Source organism: Rana temporaria, chromosome 6 (genome assembly GCF_905171775.1).
Source record: "Rana temporaria chromosome 6, aRanTem1.1, whole genome shotgun sequence".
In the NCBI taxonomy this organism is placed as follows: domain Eukaryota; kingdom Metazoa; phylum Chordata; class Amphibia; order Anura; family Ranidae; genus Rana; species Rana temporaria.
In genome coordinates this window covers 223,559,404-223,578,932 of record NC_053494.1, presented here as the reverse complement: position 1 = coordinate 223,578,932, position 19,529 = coordinate 223,559,404, and the positions used below count along the sequence as shown (strand labels likewise).

General features: G+C 51.5%; 1 protein-coding gene across 1 annotated transcript; it reads right to left on the bottom strand.

Moving 5' to 3' along the window:
• Positions 1–1,428: 1,428 nt before the first annotated feature.
• Positions 1,429–2,355, bottom strand: LOC120944469 (proline-rich protein 2-like). Its single transcript, XM_040358527.1, has one exon. The coding sequence runs from the start codon at positions 2,353–2,355 to the stop codon at positions 1,429–1,431; it is 927 nt and encodes a 308-aa protein (XP_040214461.1).
• Between the last annotated feature and the right edge of the window lie 17,174 nt (positions 2,356–19,529).

The following is a 19,529-nucleotide window of genomic DNA, read 5'->3' as shown; positions in this document are numbered from 1 at the left end:
CCCTGATTATATACTGTATACACCCGACTCTCCGTATACACCCCGATTATATACTGTATACACCCGACTCTCCGTATACACCCTGATTATATACTGTATACACCCGACTCTCCGTATACACCCTGATTATATACTGTATACACCCCGACTCTCCGTATACACCCCGACTCTCCGTATACAGCGTGATTATATACCGTATACACCCCGACTCTCCGTATACACCCCGACTCTCCGTACACACCCTGATTATATACTGTATACACCCCGACTCTCCGTATACACCCCGACTCTCCGTATACACCCTGATTATATACTGTATACACCCGACTCTCCGTATACACCCCGACTCTCCGTATACACCCCGATTATATACTGTATACACCCGACTCTCCGTATACAGCGTGATTATATACTGTATACACCCGACTCTCCGTATACAGCGTGATTATATACTGTATACACCCGACTCTCCGTATACACCCTGATTATATACTGTATACACCCGACTCTCCGTATACAGCGTGATTATATACTGTATACACCCCGACTCTCCGTATACACCCCGACTCTCCGTATACACCCGACTCTCCGTATACAGCGTGATTATATACTGTATACACCCGACTCTCCGTATACACCCTGATTATATACTGTATACACCCCGACTCTCTGTATACACCGACTCTCCGTATACACCCCGACTCTCCGTATACACCCGACTCTCCGTATACACCCAGATTATATACCGTATACACCCGACTCTCTGTATACACCCTGATTATATACTGTATACACCCCGACTCTCCGTATACACCCCGACTCTCCGTATACACCCCGATTATATACTGTATACACCCGACTCTCCGTATACACCCTGATTATATACTGTATACACCCGACTCTCCGTATACACCCCGATTATATACTGTATACACCCGACTCTCCGTATACACCCTGATTATATACCGTATACACCCGACTCTCTGTATACACCCTGATTATATACTGTATACACCCCGACTCTCCGTATACACCCCGACTCTCCGTATACACCCTGATTATATACTGTATACACCCGACTCTCCGTATACACCCCGACTCTCCGTATACACCCCGATTATATACTGTATACTCCCTGACTCTCCGTATACACCCCGACTCTCCGTATACACCCCGATTATATACTGTATACACCCTAACTCTCTTTATACTGTCTGACATTCCTGTATACCCTCCAACTCTATATATACCCCAATTCTCTGTATATGCCTCGGCTTGAACCCCTGACTCTATATACCCTCCATGCTTTTTATACAGGTCAATTCTCTGTATACACTCCAACTTCTCTATGGAGGTGTGTTCTTGATGTTCCTGAAGGGGGAGGTCTTCTCTGCAGAGGTGTGTTCTTGATGTCCCTGAAGGGGGAGGTCATTTCTGCGGGGGTGTGTTCTTGATGTCCCTGAAGGGGGAGGTCTTCTCTGCGGAGGTGTGTTCTTGATGTCCCTGAAGGGGGAGGTCTTCTCTGCGGAGGTGTGTTCTTGATGTCCCTGAAGGGGGAGGTCTTCTCTGCGGAGGTGTGTTCTTGATGTCCCTAGAGGGGGAGGTCTTCTCTGTGGAGGTGTGTTCTTGATGTCCCTGAAGGGGGAGGTCTTCTCTGCAGAGGTGTGTTCTTGATGTCCCTGAAGGGGGAGGTCTTCTCTGTGGAGGTGTGTTCTTGATGTCCCTGAAGGGGAGGTCTTCTCTGCACAGGTGTGTTCTTGATGTCCCTGAAAGGGGAGGTCTTCTCTGCGGAGGTGTGTTCTTGATGTCCCTGAAGGGAGAGGTCTTCTCTGCGGAGGTGTGTTCTTGATGTCCCTGAAGGGGGAGGTCATCTCTGCAGAGGTGTGTTCTTGATGTTCCTGGAGGGGGAGGTCTTCTCTGCGGAGGTGTGTTCTTGATGTCCCTGAAGGGGGAGGTCATTTCTGCGGGGGTGTGTTCTTGATGTCCCTGAAGGAGGAGGTCTTCTCTGCGGAGGTGTGTTCTTGATGTCCCTGAAGGGGGAGGTCTTCTCTGCAGAGGTGTGTTCTTGATGTCCCTGAAGGGGGAGGTCTTCTCTGTGGAGGTGTGTTCTTGATGTCCCTGAAGGGGGAGGTCTTCTCTGCGGAGGTGTGTTCTTGATGTCCCTGAAGGGGGAGGTCTTCTCTGCGGAGGTGTGTTCTTGATGTCCCTGAAGGGGGAGGTCTTCTCTGCGGAGGTGTGTTCTTGATGTCCCTGAAGGGGGAGGTCTTCTCTGCGGAGGTGTGTTCTTGATGTCCCTGAAGGGGGAGGTCTTCTCTGCAGAGGTGTGTTCTTGATGTCCCTGAAGGGGGAGGTCATCTCTGCGGAGGTGTGTTCTTGATGTCCCTGAAGGGGAGGTCTTCTCTGCAGAGGTGTGTTCTTGATGTCCCTGAAGGGGGAGGTCTTCTCTGCGGAGGTGTGTTCTTGATGTCCCTGAAGGGAGAGGTCTTCTCTGCGGAGGTGTGTTCTTGATGTCCCTGAAGGGGGAGGTCATCTCTGCGGAGGTGTGTTCTCGATGTCCCTAGAGGGGGAGGTCTTCTCTGCAGAGGTGTGTTCTCGATGTCCCTAAAGGGAGAGGTCTTCTCTGTGGAGGTGTGTTCTTGATGTTCCTGAAGGGGGAGGTCTTCTCTGCAGAGGTGTGTTCTTGATGTCCCGGAAGGGGGGTGTCATCTCTGCGGAGGTGTGTTCTTGATGTCCCTGAAGGGGGAGGTCTTCTCTGCGGAGGTGTGTTCTTGATGTCCCTAGAGGGAGAGGTCTTCTCTGCGGAGGTGTGTTCTTGATGTTCCTGAAGGGGGAGGTCTTCTCTGCGGAGGTGTGTTCTTGATATTCCTGAAGGGGGAGGTCTTCTCTGCGGAGGTGTGTTCTTGATGTCCCTGAAGGGAGAGGTCTCTGCGGAGGTGTGTTCTTGATGTCCCTAGAGGGAGAGGTCTTCTCTGCGGAGGTGTGTTCTTGATGTTCCTGAAGGGGGAGGTCTTCTCTGTGGAGGTGTGTTCTTGATGTCCCTGAAGGGGGAGGTCTTCTCTGTGGAGGTGTGTTCTTGATGTCCCTGAAGGGAGAGGTCTTCTCTGCGGAGGTGTGTTCTTGATGTCCCTAGAGGGGGAGGTCTTCTCTGCAGAGGTGTGTTCTTGATGTCCCTAGAGGGGGAGGTCTTCTCTGCAGAGGTGTGTTCTTGATGTCCCTGAAGGGGAGGTCTTCTCTGCGGAGGTGTGTTCTTGATGTCCTTAGAGGGGGAGGTCTTCTCTGCAGAGGTGTGTTCTTGATGTCCCTGAAGGGGGAGGTCTTCTCTGCAGAGGTGTGTTCTTGATGTCCCTAGAGGGGGAGGTCTTCTCTGCAGAGGTGTGTTCTTGATGTCCCTGAAGGGAGAGGTCTCTGCGGAGGTGTGTTCTTGATGTCCCTGAAGGGGGAGGTCTTCTCTGCAGAGGTGTGTTCTTGATGTCCCTGAAGGGGGAGGTCTTCTCCGCGGAGGTGTGTTCTTGATGTCCCTGAAGGGGGAGGTCTTCTCTGCGGAGGTGTGTTCTTGATGTCCCTGAAGGGGGAGGTCTTCTCCGCGGAGGTGTGTTCTTGATGTCCCTAGAGGGGGAGGTCATTTCTGCGGAGGTGTGTTCTTGATCTCCCTGAAGGGGGAGGTCTTCTCTGCAGAGGTTTGTTCTTGATGTCCCTAGAGGGGGAGGTCATCTCTGCGGAGGTGTGTTCTTGATGTCCCTGAAGGGAGAGGTCTTCTCTGCGGAGGTGTGTTCTTGATGTCCCTGAAGGGAGAGGTCTTCTCTGTGGAGGTGTGTTCTTGATGTCCCTGAAGGGGGAGGTCTTCTCTGCGGAGGTGTGTTTTTGATGTCCCTGAAGGGGGAGGTCATCTCTGCAGAGGTGTGTTCTTGATGTTCCTGAAGGGGGAGGTCATCTCTGCAGAGGTGTGTTCTTGATGTTCCTGAAGGGGGAGGTCTTCTCTGCGGAGGTGTGTTCTTGATGTCCTTGAAGGGGGGTGTCATCTCTGCAGAGGTGTGTTCTTGATGTCCCTGAAGGGGGAGGTCATCTCTGCGGAGGTGTGTTCTCGATGTCCCTAGAGGGGGAGGTCTTCTCTGCGGAGGTGTGTTCTTGATGTCCCTGAAGGGGGAGGTCATCTCTGCGGAGGTGTGTTCTCGATGTCCCTAGAGGGGGAGGTCTTCTCTGCAGAGGTGTGTTCTCGATGTCCCTGAAGGGGGAGGTCTTCTCTGCTGAGGTGTGTTCTTGATGTCCCTGAAGGGGGAGGTCATCTCTGCGGAGGTGTGTTCTCGATGTCCCTAGAGGGGGAGGTCTTCTCTGCAGAGGCGTGTTCTCGATGTCCCTGAAGGGGGAGGTCTTCTCTGCTGAGGTGTGTTCTCGATGTCCCTAGAGGGGGAGGTCTTCTCTGCAGAGGTGTGTTCTCGATGTCCCTGAAGGGGGAGGTCTTCTCTGCTGAGGTGTGTTCTTGATGTCCCTGAAGGGGGAGGTCATCTCTGTGGAGGTGTGTTCTCGATGTCCCTAGAGGGGGAGGTCTTCTCTGCAGAGGTGTGTTCTTGATGTCCCTGAAGGGGGAGGTCTTCTCTGCAGAGGTGTGTTCTTGATGTCCCTGAAGGGAGAGGTCTTCTCTATGGAGGCGTGTTCTTGATGTCCCTGAAGGGGGGAGGTCTTCTCTGTGGAGGTGTGTTCTTGATGTCCCTGAAGGGGGAGGTCATCTCTGCGGAGGTGTGTTCTTGATGTCCCTGAAGGGGGAGGTCTTCTCTGCAGAGGTGTGTTCTTGATGTTCCTGAAGGGGGAGGTCTTCTCTGCGGAGGTGTGTTCTTGATGTCCCTGAAGGGAGAGGTCTTCTCTGTGGAGGTGTGTTCTTGATGTCCCTGAAGGGGGAGGTCTTCTTTGCGGAGGTGTGTTCTTGATGTCCCTAGAGGGGGAGGTCTTCTCTGCGGAGGTGTGTTCTTGATGTCCCTAGAGGGGGAGGTCTTCTCTGCGGAGGTGTGTTCTTGATGTCCCTGAAGGGGGAGGTCTTCTCTATGGAGGTGTGTTCTTGATGTCCCTGAAGGGAGAGGTCTTCTCTGCGGAGGTGTGTTCTTGATGTCCCTAGAGGGAGAGGTCTCTGCGGAGGTGTGTTCTTGATGTCCCTGAAGGGAGAGGTCTTCTCTGCGGAGGTGTGTTCTTGGTGTCCCTGAAGGGGGAGGTCTTCTCTGCAGAGGTGTGTTCTTGATGTCCCTAGAGGGGGAGGTCTTCTCTGTGGAGGTGTGTTCTTGATGTCCCTGAAGGGGGAGGTCTTCTCTGCAGAGGTGTGTTCTTGATGTTCCTGAAGGGGGAGGTCTTCTCTGCGGAGGTGTGTTCTTGATGTTCCTGAAGGGGGAGGTCTTCTCTATGGAGGTGTGTTCTTGATGTCCCTGAAGGGGGAGGTCATCTCTGCGGAGGTGTGTTCTTGATGTCCCTGAAGGGAGAGGTCTCTGCGGAGGTGTGTTCTTGATGTCCCTAAAGGGGGAGGTCTTCTCTGCGGAGGTGTGTTCTTGATGTCCCTAGAGGGGGAGGTCTTCTCTCCGGAGGTGTGTTCTTGATGTCCCTGAAGGGGGAGGTCTTCTCTGCGGAGGTGTGTTCTTGATGTCCCTGAAGGGGGAGGTCTTCTCTATGGAGGTGTGTTCTTGATGTCCCTGAAGGGGGAGGTCTTCTCTATGGAGGTGTGTTCTTGATGTCCCTGAAGGGGGAGGTCTTCTCTGCGGAGGTGTGTTCTTGATGTTCCTGAAGGGGGAGGTCTTCTCTGTGGAGGTGTGTTCTTGATGTCCCTGAAGGGGGAGGTCTTCTCTACGGAGGTGTGTTCTTGATGTCCCTGAAGGGGGAGGTCTTCTCTATGGAGGTGTGTTCTTGATGTCCCTGAAGGGGGAGGTCTTCTCTGCAGAGGTGTGTTCTCGATGTCCCTGAAGGGGGAGGTCTTCTCTGCGGAGGTGTGTTCTTGATGTCCCTGAAGGGGAAGGTCTTCTCTATGGAGGTGTGTTCTTGATGTCCCTGAAGGGGGAGGTCTTCTCTGCGGAGGTGTGTTCTTGATGTCCCTGAAGGGGAAGGTCTTCTCTGCAGAGGTGTGTTCTTGATGTCCCTGAAGGGGGAGGTCTTCTCTATGGAGGTGTGTTCTTGATGTCCCTGAAGGGGGAGGTCTTCTCTGCGGAGGTGTGTTCTCGATGTCCCTAGAGGGGGAGGTCTTCTCTGCGGAGGTGTGTTCTTGATGTCCCTGAAGGGGGAGGTCTTCTCTGCGGAGGTGTGTTCTCGATGTCCCTAGAGGGGGAGGTCTTCTCTGCAGAGGTGTGTTCTTGATGTTCCTGAAGGGGGAGGTCTTCTCTGCAGAGGTGTGTTCTTGATGTCCCTAGAGGGGGAGGTCTTCTCTATGGAGGTGTGTTCTTGATGTCCCTAGAGGGGGTGGTCTTCTTCGGAGGTGTGTTCTTGATGTCCCTGAAGGGGGAGGTCATCTCTGCGGAGGTGTGTTCTTGATGTCCCTAGAGGGGAAGGTCTTCTCTATGGAGGTGTGTTCTTGATGTTCCTAGAGGGCGAGGTCTTCTCTGCGGAGGTGTGTTCTTGATGTCCCTAGAGGTGGAGGTCTTCTCTGCGGAGGTGTGTTCTTGATGTCCCTGAAGGGGGAGGTCTTCTCTGCGGAGGTGTGTTCTTGATGTCCCTGAAGGGGGAGGTCTTCTCTGCGGAGGTGTGTTCTTGATGTCCCTGAAGGGGGAGGTCTTCTCTATGGAGGTGTGTTCTTGATGTCCCTGAAGGGGGAGGTCTTCTCTGCGGAGGTGTGTTCTTGATGTCCCTGAAGGGGGAGGTCTTCTCTGCGGAGGTGTGTTCTTGATGTCCCTGAAAGGGGAGGTCTCTATGGAGGTTCTTCATTTCTATTGAACAGCAGTCTTCAGGGAGAAGGGAATGGGGCGGAGCATCACTTTATAAATAATAAGAAGTGACCACTGGGAATACAGCCACCCCCATATGGAATCCGGGGGGCACCACAGGAAACTCCGCCTCTTTGGTAGCTGCGTTATGTGCGCTGGAATTCTATAGAGGCCTACAGGGTGATAAGGACTAATGATGTCACAGGTTGTCCCCATGGCATGATGATGTCATCACCTCCAAACCCAACACCCGGGGAAAAGGCTGGAGATGACATCATCGGTCACATGACTTCCCCAATGGTCGAGCGGTTCTGGGTTGGCTCCGGTGCCCGTCTATATCTCCATCGCGGCGCAGAGCGCAGCATCCTGACTGACAGCTGGATAATAGCCTCAGACTCCGGAGAGAGAACGGGCGCAGAATGTGAATGGAAGTCATTATTCGGATACGCCACGCGGCGGAGGAAGAGTAACTACGGTGTCATTATTTTATTACTGGCGCTTCGGCGCCGTAGCGTGAGACATTGTGCTGGATGTTTGAAAGATGTTACAGGAGACAAATACACTTCCTCGTCACTCCGGCGAAGAGCAGGAAGCACTGAGGCGAGCCGCTGCCGCTGTGTCTACGAATCTTCCCGGCGCAGCCGTCCGCTGAATTGTTAGTTCTCGGTTACTGAGATGACTTCATCCCACAGAGAACGTTCCGGAGCTCTTCTGGGTGGGAGAGGACACAGCCGCTCCCTTTTATATTGACCTCATTAAATATGGACGCCACCAGGAGGGCCGTCCAGCAAACATCGCCCCTGCGCCAAAGTCAGACTCTCCGTCTCATGTAATGCTGGACTGGACCGCGCCTTCTCCTCACATGATTCTGTGCTGTACAACATCCTTGCCTCTCTCCCCTATAGTAAGGCGAGTCTAGAATGGCAGCCGACATATTCACATGGCTCGGCATCTGCCGCCCTCCAGACCCGGGATAGGTTGGCAATACCCCCCCCCCCCCCCAGGTGGTAAATACTGGTGATGTAGATTGGGGTGTTTTTAGCCCCCCTGGGTGGGGAATACTCCAGAAGTGATAGAGTTGGGGTATCTATAGCCCCCCCAGGAGAGGAATACTCTAGAAGTGATAGAGTTGGGGTGTCTATAGCCCCCCAGGTGGGGAATACTCCAGAAGTGATAGAGTTGGGGTGTCTATAGCCCCCCAGGTGGGGAATACTCTAGAAGTGATAGAGTTGGGGTATCTATAGCCCCCCCAGGAGAGGAATACTCTAGAAGTGATAGAGTTGGGGTGTCTATAGCCCCCCAGGTGGGGAATACTTCAGAAGTGATAGAGTTGGGGTGTCTATAGCCCCCCAGGTAGGGAATACTTCAGAAGTGATCGAGTTGGGGTGTCTATAGCCCCCCAGGAGAGGAATACTCCAGAAGTGATAGAGTTGGGGTGTCTATAGCCCCCCAGTGAGGAATATTATAGAAGTGATAGAGTTGGGGTGTCTATAGCCCCCCTAGGAGAGGAATACTCCAGAAGTGATAGAGTTGGGGTGTCTATAGCCCCCCAGGAGAGGAATACTCCAGAAGTGATAGAGTTGGGGTGTCTATAGCCCCCCAGGAGAGGAATACTCCAGAAGTGATAGAGTTGGGGTGTCAATAGCCCCCCAGGAGAGGAATACTCCAGAAGTGATAGAGTTGGGGTGTCTATAGCCCCCCAGGAGAGGAATACTCTAGAAGTGATAGCGTTGGGGTGTCTATAGCCCCCCCAGGAGAGGAATACTCCAGAAGTGATAGAGTTGGGGTGTCTATAGCCCCCCAGGAGAGGAATACTCTAGAAGTGATAGAGTTGGGGTGTCTATAGCCCCCCCAGGTGGGGAATACTCCAGAAGTGATAGAGTTGGGGTGTCTATAGCCCCCCAGGAGAGGAATACTCCAGAAGTGATAGAGTTGGGGTGTCTATAGCCCCCCAGGTGAGGAAAACTCCAGAAGTGATAGAGTTGGGGTGTCTATAGCCCCTCAGGTGGGGAATACTCCAGAAGTGATAGAGTTGGGGTGTCTGTAGCCCCCCCCAGGAGAGGAATACTCTAGAAGTGATAGAGTTGGGGTGTCTATAGCCCCCCCCCCAGGAGAGGAATACTCCAGAAGTGATAGAGTTGGGGTGTCTATAGCCCCCCAGGTGGGGAATACTCTAGAAGTGATAGAGTTGGGGTGTCTATAGCCCCCCCAGGTAGAGAATACTCTAGAAGTGATAGAGTTGGGGTGTCTATAGCCCCCCCAGGAGAGGAATACTCCAGAAGTGATAGAGTTGGGGTGTCTATAGCCCCCCCAGGAGAGGAATACTCTAGAAGTGATAGAGTTGGGGTGTCTGTAGCCCCCCCAGGAGAGGAATACTCTAGAAGTGATAGAGTTGGGGTGTCTATAGCCCCCCAGGTGGGGAATACTCTAGAAGTGATAGAGTTGGGGTGTCTATAGCCCCCCCAGGTAGAGAATACTCTAGAAGTGATAGAGTTGGGGTGTCTATAGCCCCCCCCAGGAGAGGAATACTCCAGAAGTGATAGAGTTGGGGTGTCTATAGCCCCCCAGGAGAGGAATACTCTAGAAGTGATAGAGTTGGGGTGTCTATAGCCCCCCAGGTGAGGAATACTCCAGAAGTGATAGAGTTGGGGTGTCTATCACCCCCCAGGAGAGGAATACTCCAGAAGTGATAGAGTTGGGGTGTCTATAGCCCCCCCGGGTGAGGAATACACTAGAAGTGATAGAGTTGGGGTGTCTATAGCCCCCCAGGAGAGGAATACTCCAGAAGTGATAGAGTTGGGGTGTCTATAGCCCCCCCGGGTGAGGAATACACTAGAAGTGATAGAGTTGGGGTGTCTATAGCCCCCCAGGAGAGGAATACTCCAGAAGTGATAGAGTTGGGGTGTCTATAGCCCCCCAGGTGGAGAATACTCCAGAAGTGATAGAGTTGGGGTGTCTATAGCCCCCCAGGAGAGGAATACTATAGAAGTGATAGAGTTGGGGTGTCTATAGCCCCCCCAGGAGAGGAATACTCCAGAAGTGATAGAGTTGGGGTGTCTATAGCCCCCTTGGAGAGGAATACTCTAGAAGTGATAGAGTTGGGGTGTCTATAGCCCCCCCCAGGTGAGATATACTCCAGAAGTTATAGAGTTGGGGTGTCTATAGCCCCCCAGGTGGAGAATACTCTAGAAGTGATAGAGTTGGGGTGTCTATAGCCCCCCAGGAGAGGAATACTCTAGAAGTGATAGAGTTGGGGTGTCTATAGCCCCCCCAGGAGAGGAATACTCCAGATGTGATAGAGTTGGGGTGTCTATAGCCCCCCCAGGAGAGGAATACTCCAGAAGTGATAGAGTTGGGGTGTCTATAGCCCCCCAAGAGAGGAATACTTCAGAAGTGATAGAGTTGGGGTGTCTATAGCCCCCCAGGAGAGGAATACTCCAGAAGTGATAGAGTTGGGGTGTCTATAGCCCCCCAGGTGGGGAATACTTCAGAAGTGATAGAGTTGGGGTGTCTATAGCCCCCCAGGAGAGGAATACTCTAGAAGTGATAGAGTTGGGGTGTCTATAGCCCCCCAGGTGGGGAATACTCCAGAAGTGATAGAGTTGGGGTGTCTATAGCCCCCCAGGTGGGGAATACTCCAGAAGTGATAGAGTTGGGGTGTCTATAGCCCCCCCCAGGAGAGGAATACTCTAGAAGTGATAGAGTTGGGGTGTCTATAGCCCCCCAGGAGAGGAATACTCCAGAAGTGATAGAGTTGGGGTGTCTATAGCCCCCCAGGTGGGGAATACTCCAGAAGTGATAGAGTTGAGGTGTCTATAGCCCCCCAGGAGAGGAATACTCCAGAAGTGATAGAGTTGGGGTGTCTATAGCCCCCCCCCAGGAGAGGAATACTCCAGAAGTGATAGAGTTGGGGTGTCTATAGCCCCCCCAGGTGGGGAATACTCCAGAAGTGATAGAGTTGGGGTGTCTATAGCCCCCTAGGAGAGGAATACTCTAGAAGTGATAGAGTTGGGGTGTCTATAGCCCCCCAGGAGAGGAATACTCCAGAAGTGATAGAGTTGGGGTGTCTATAGCCCCCCCAGGAGAGGAATACTCCAGAAGTGATAGAGTTGGGGTATCTATAGCCCCTCAGGTGGGGAATACTCTAGAAGTGATAGAGTTGGGGTGTCTGTAGCCCCCCAGGAGAGGAATACTCCAGAAGTGATAGAGTTGGGGTGTCTATAGCCCCCCCAGGAGAGGAATACTCCAGAAGTGATAGAGTTGGGGTGTCTATAGCCCCCCCAGGAGAGGAATACTCCAGAAGTGATAGAGTTGGGGTGTCTATAGCCCCCCCAGGAGAGGAATACTCCAGAAGTGATAGAGTTGGGGTGTCTATAGCCCCCCAGGTGGGGAATACTCCAGAAGTGATAGAGTTGGGGTGTCTATAGTCCCCCAGGTGGGGAATTCTCTAGAAGTGATAGAGTTGGGGTGTCTATAGCCCCCCCAGGAGAGGAATACTCCAGAAGTGATAGAGTTGGGGTGTCTATAGCCCCCCAGGAGAGGAATACTCTAGAAGTGATAGAGTTGGGGTGTCTATAGCCCCCCCAGGAGAGGAATACTCCAGAAGTGATAGAGTTGGGGTGTCTATAGCCCCCCAGGAGAGGAATACTCCAGAAGTGATAGAGTTGGGGTGTCTATAGCCCCCCAGGTGGGGAATTCTCTAGAAGTGATAGAGTTGGGGTGTCTATAGCCCCCCCAGGTGAGGAATACTCTAGAAGTGATAGAGTTGGGGTGTCTATAGCCCCCCAGGAGAGGAATACTCCAGAAGTGATAGAGTTGGGGTGTCTATAGCCCCCCCAGGAGAGGAATACTCTAGAAGTGATAGAGTTGGGGTGTCTATAGCCCCCCTAGGAGAGGAATACTCTAGAAGTGATAGAGTTGGGGTGTCTATAGCCCCCCAGGAGAGGAATACTCTAGAAGTGCCCCAGGGGTTGCTGTGATTGGTGGAGATTGTCCAGGTGTCGGTCTGGTTGGGGGAGGGGTGTGGTTGCAGTCAGGATGTCTGGAGCACCTGAGGACAGCGAGAGATTCGTCTGCAGATATCGTCCAATCATCGCCCTCGGCCTGATCCTATCGCTGGGGAGAGCCGGACATCGTGACTGTATATGTGAGCGCTTCTCCCCCATCTCTGCCCATACATTGTGTTCACCTCTGAAGATCGGCTTTGGGGGGGGGGGGGCGTCTGAGGACCCGGGTCCCTGTCCCAGGGGGGGGGAGCGTCTGGGGACCCGGGTCCCTGTCCCAGGGGGGGGGGGGGGGGCGTCTGGGGACCCGGGTTCTGTCCCGGGGGGGGGGGGGGGGACTGGGACAGGAAGTGATAGGAAATCCCAAATGTTACAGTTGTCATCAGAACAGGAATAAAGGGGAAACCTTCCATTGGGGACACTTCCGGTGACAACCAATTCCCTCACTTCGGGAGATTTCCTCTCACTTCCTGTTGTATCTCTGGGACAGGAAGTGAAGGGAAGTCGCACAATGGTACACAGACAGCAAAACGACAACCTTCCCGACTCCGCCCACAACTGAAAAACATATTGGCCCAGATTCACAGAGAGCGAGGCGCACATTACGCCGCCGTAGAGAAAACACTATACGCTACGCCAACGCAGCGCAGAGAGGCAAGCATTGCATTCAACAAGCCAGTGCTCCCAACGCTGCGCCAGCGTGGCGTGGGTTTCGAAGGCGCACGTCGGCGTAGGTGGAAGTGGGCGTGACCCCATGCAAATGATGGGCCGAGCGCCAGACAGGTACGTATCATGAACTGCGCCGTGACGTGGAGGCATACACAGCACCCCCCCCTGCGCCTGCTCACAACTACGCCGGCACAACTGCCTAAGCTACGCCGGATCACCGCGTACGGCGTGAACGTAACCTACGCCCAGCCAGACGCACGTCCAACGCACAATACGCCGGCTTGTGTTCCCTGGTGCAGACCTGAGCATGTCTGTTGCCGGGTTACACCTCCTTTATGGGGAATAACTTTACGCCGCTGTAATTGTCTGCAGAAGGTTCTCCAATGGTCGCTGGGGTTTTCTCCGATCACTTCCTGTCTGCCTAGGCTGATCCTCAATCACTTCCTGTCTGCCTAGGATGATCCTCAATCACTTCCTGTCTGCCTAGGCTGATCCTCAATCACTTCCTGTCTGCCTAGGATGATCCTCAATCACTTCCTGTCTGCCTAGGATGATCCTCAATCACTTCCTGTCTGCCTAGGCTGATCCTCAATCACTTCCTGTCTGCCTAGGCTGATCCTCAATCACTTCCTGTCTGCCTAGGCTGATCCTCAATCACTTCCTGTCTGCCTAGGCTGATCCTCAATCACTTCCTGTCTGCTCATCTCCGATCACTTCCTGTCTGCCTGCCTAGGCTGATTCTCAATCACTTCCTGTCTGCCTAGGCTGATCCTCAATCACTTCCTGTCTGCCTAGGCTGTTCCTCAATCACTTCCTGTCTGCCTAGGCTGATCCTCTAATACTTCCTGGTAGGGTGGGGATTGCCATCATTGTAAAAAAAATTATGGGGAAACTTCCTGTCTGCTCATCTTCGATCACTTCCTGTCTGCCTGCCTAGGCTGATCCTCAATCACTTCCTGTCTGCTCATCTCTGGTCACTTCCTGTATCACACCCCAGTATTTATACCCCACCCTACCAGGATCATACCCCAGTATTTATACCCCACCCTACCAGGATCATACCCCAGTATTTATACCCCACCCTACCAGGATCACACCCCAGTATTTATACCCCACCATACCAGGATCACACCCCAGTATTTATACCCCACCCTACCAGGATTATACCCCAGTATTTATACCCCACCCTACCAGGATCATACCCCAGTATTTATACCCCACCCTACCAGGATCATACCCCAGTATTTATACCCCACCCTACCAGGATCACACCCCAGTATTTATACCCCACCCTACCAGGATCATACCCCAGTATTTATACCCCACCCTACCAGGATCATACCCCAGTATTTATACCCCACCCTACCAGGATCACACCCCAGTATTTATACCCCACCCTACCAGGATCACACCCCAGTATTTATACCCCACCATACCAGGATTATACCCCAGTATTTATACCCCACCATACCAGGATTATACCCCAGTATTTATACCCCACCATACCAGGATCATACCCCAGTATTTATACCCCACCCTACCAGAATCATACCACAGTATTTATACCCCACCCTACCAGGATCATACCCCAGTATTTATACCCCACCCTACCAGGATCACACCCCAGTATTTATACCCCACCCTACCAGGATCACACCCCAGTATTTATACCCCATCATACCAGGATCACACCCCAGTATTTATACCCCACCCTACCAGGATCCTACCCCAGTATTTATACCCCACCATACCAGGATTATACCCCAGTATTTATACCCCACCATACCAGGATTATACCCCAGTATTTATACCCCACCATACCAGGATCATACCCCAGTATTTATACCCCACCCTACCAGAATCATACCACAGTATTTATACCCCACCCTACCAGGATCATACCCCAGTATTTATACCCCACCCTACCAGGATCACACCCCAGTATTTATACCCCACCCTACCAGGATTATACCCCAGTATTTATACCCCACCCTACCAGGATCACACCCCAGTATTTATACCCCACCCTACCAGGATTATACCCCAGTATTTATACCCCACCATACCAGGATCATACCCCAGTATTTATACCCCACCCTACCAGGATCATACCCCAGTATTTATACCCCACCATACCAGGATCACACCCCAGTATTTATACCCCACCATACCAGGATCACACCCCAGTATTTATACCCCACCATACCAGGATCACACCCCAGTATTTATACCCCACCCTACCAGGATCATACCCCAGTATTTATACCCCACCATACCAGGATCACACCCCAGTATTTATACCCCACCATACCAGGATTATACCCCAGTATTTATACCCCACCCTACCAGGATAACACCCCAGTATTTATACCCCACCCTACCAGGATCACACCCCAGTATTTATACCCCACCCTACCAGGATTATACCCCAGTATTTATACCCCACCATACCAGGATTATACCCCAGTATTTATACCCCACCCTACCAGGATTATACCCCAGTATTTATACCCCACCATACCAGGATTATACCCCAGTATTTATACCCCACCCTACCAGGATCACACCCCAGTATTTATACCCCACCCTACCAGGATTATACCCCAGTATTTATACCCCACCCTACCAGGATCACACCCCAGTATTTATACCCCACCCTACCAGGATCACACCCCAGTATTTATACCCCACCCTACCAGGATTATACCCCAGTATTTATACCCCACCATACCAGGATTATACCCCAGTATTTATACCCCACCCTACCAGAATCATACCCCAGTATTTATACCCCACCCTACCAGGATCACACCCCAGTATTTATACCCCACCATACCAGGATCACACCCCAGTATTTATACCCCACCCTACCAGGATCCTACCCCAGTATTTATACCCCACCCTACCAGGATTACACCCCAGTATTTATACCCCACCCTACCAGGATCATACCCCAGTATTTATACCCCACCCTACCAGGATCATACCCCAGTATTTATACCCCACCCTACCAGGATCACACCCCAGTATTTATACCCCACCATACCAGGATCACACCCCAGTATTTATACCCCACCATACCAGGATCACACCCCAGTATTTATACCCCACCATACCAGGATCATACCCCAGTATTTATACCCCACCATACCAGGATCACACCCCAGTATTTATACCCCACCATACCAGGATCACACCCCAGTATTTATACCCCACCCTACCAGGATTATACCCCAGTATTTATACCCCACCATACCAGGATCACACCCCAGTATTTATACCCCACCATACCAGGATTATACCCCAGTATTTATACCCCACCCTACCAGGATCACACCCCAGTATTTATACCCCACCCTACCAGGATCACACCCCAGTATTTATACCCCACCCTACCAGGATTATACCCCAGTATTTATACCCCACCATACCAGGATTATACCCCAGTATTTATACCCCACCCTACCAGGATTATACCCCAGTATTTATACCCCACCATACCAGGATTATACCCCAGTATTTATACCCCACCCTACCAGGATCACACCCCAGTATTTATACCCCACCCTACCAGGATTATACCCCAGTATTTATACCCCACCATACCAGGATTATACCCCAGTATTTATACCCCACCATACCAGGATTATACCCCAGTATTTATACCCCACCCTACCAGGATCACACCCCAGTATTTATACCCCACCCTACCAGGATCATACCCCAGTATTTATACCCCACCCTACCAGGATCACACCCCAGTATTTATACCCCACCATACCAGGATCACACCCCAGTATTTATACCCCACCCTACCAGGATCATACCCCAGTATTTATACCCCACCCTACCAGGATCACACCCCAGTATTTATACCCCACCATACCAGGATTATACCCCAGTATTTATACCCCACCATACCAGGATTATACCCCAGTATTTATACCCCACCCTACCAGGATCACACCCCAGTATTTATACCCCACCCTACCAGGATTATACCCCAGTATTTATACCCCACCCTACCAGGATCACACCCCAGTATTTATACCCCACCATACCAGGATTATACCCCAGTATTTATACCCCACCATACCAGGATTATACCCCAGTATTTATACCTCACCCTACCAGGATTATACCCCAGTATTTATACCCCACCCTACCAGGATCATACCCCAGTATTTATACCCCACCCTACCAGGATCACACCCCAGTATTTATACCCCACCATACCAGGATCATACCCCAGTATTTATACCCCACCATACCAGGATCATACCCCAGTATTTATACCCCACCCTACCAGGATCATACCCCAGTATTTATACCCCACCCTACCAGGATCACACCCCAGTATTTATACCCCACCATACCAGGATCACACCCCAGTATTTATACCCCACCCTACCAGGATCATACCCCAGTATTTATACCCCACCCTACCAGGATCACACCCCAGTATTTATACCCCACCATACCAGGATCACACCCCAGTATTTATACCCCACCCTACCAGGATCACACCCCAGTATTTATACCCCTCCATACCAGGATCATACCCCAGTATTTATACCCCACCATACCAGGATCACACCCCAGTATTTATACCCCACCCTACCAGGATCACACCCCAGTATTTATACCCCACCCTACCAGGATCACACCCCAGTATTTATACCCCACCCTACCAGGATTATACCCCAGTATTTATACCCCACCCTACCAGGATTATACCCCAGTATTTATACCCCACCCTACCAGGATCATACCCCAGTATTTATACCCCACCCTACCAGGATCATACCCCAGTATTTATACCCCACCCTACCAGGATTATACCCCAGTATTTATACCCCACCCTACCAGGATTATACCCCAGTATTTATACCCCAATATACCAGGATTATACCCCAGTATTTATACCCCACCCTACCAGGATTATACCCCAGTATTTATACCCCACCCTACCAGGATTATACCCCAGTATTTATACCCCACCCTACCAGGATTATACCCCAGTATTTATATCCCAATATACCAGGATTATACCCCAGTATTTATACCCCACCCTACCAGGATTATACCCCAGTATTTATACCCCACCCTACCAGGATCACACCCCAGTATTTATACCCCACCATACCAGGATCACATCCCAGTATTTATACCCCACCCTACCAGGATCACACCCCAGTATTTATACCCCACCCTACCAGGATCCTACCCCAGTATTTATACCCCACCCTACCAGGATCACACCCCAGTATTTATACCCCACCCTACCAGGATCACACCCCAGTATTTATACCCCACCTTACCAGGATCCTACCCCAGTATTTATACCCCACCCTACCAGGATCACACCCCAGTATTTATACCCCACCCTACCAGGATCACACCCCAGTATTTATACCCCACCCTACCAGGATTATACCCCAGTATTTATACCCCACCATACCAGGATCACACCCCAGTATTTATACCCCACCCTACCAGGATCATACCCCAGTATTTATACCCCATCATACCAGGATCACACCCCAGTATTTATACCCCACCATACCAGGATTATACCCCAGTATTTATACCCCACCCTACTAGGATTATACCCCAGTATTTATACCCCACCCTACCATGATCACACCCCAGTATTTATACCCCACCCTACCAGGATCATACCCCAGTATTTATACCCACCCTACCAGGATCACACCCCAGTATTTATACCCCACCATACCAGGATCACACCCCAGTATTTATACCCCACCCTACCAGGATTACACCCCAGTATTTATACCCCACCATACCAGGATCATACCCCAGTATTTATACCCCACCCTACCAGGATCATACCCCAGTATTTATACCCCACCCTACCAGGATCATACCCCAGTATTTATACCCCACCCTACCAGGATTATACCCCACCATACCAGGATCACACCCCAGTATTTATACCCCACCCTACCAGGATTATACCCCAGTATTTATACCCCACCATACCAGGATCATACCCCAGTATTTATACCCCACCCTACCAGGATCACACCCCAGTATTTATACCCCACCCTACCAGGATCATACCCCAGTATTTATACCCCACCATACCAGGATCATACCCCAGTATTTATACCCCACCCTACCAGGATCATACCCCAGTATTTATACCGCACCATACCAGGATCACACCCCAGTATTTATACCCCACCCTACCAGGATTACACCCCAGTATTTATACCCCACCATACCAGGATCACACCCCAGTATTTATACGCCACCCTACCAGGATCACACCCCAGTATTTATACCCCACCCTACCAGGATCCTACCCCAGTATTTATACCCCACCCTACCAGGATCACACCCCAGTATTTATACCCCACCCTACCAGGATCACACCCCAGTATTTATACCCCACCTTACCAGGATTATACCCCAGTATTTATACCCCACCTTACCAGGATCACACCCCAGTATTTATACCCCACCATACCAGGATCACACCCCAGTATTTATACCCCACCATACCAGGATTATACCCCAGTATTTATACCCCACCATAACAGGATCATACCCCAGTATTTATACCCCACCATACCAGGATTATACCCCAGTATTTATACCTCACCCTACCAGGATCACACCCCAGTATTTATACCCCACCCTACCAGGATTATACCCCAGTATTTATACCCCACCCTACCAGGATCATACCCCAGTATTTATACCCCACCATACCAGGATCACACCCCAGTATTTATACCCCACCCTACCAGGATCACACCCCAGTATTTATACCCCACCCTACCAGGATCATACCCCAGTATTTATACCCCACCCTACCAGGATCACACCCCAGTATTTATACCCCACCATACCAGGATCACACCCCAGTATTTATACCCCACCCTACCAGGATCACACCCCAGTATTTATACCCCACCCTACCAGGATCATACCCCAGTAT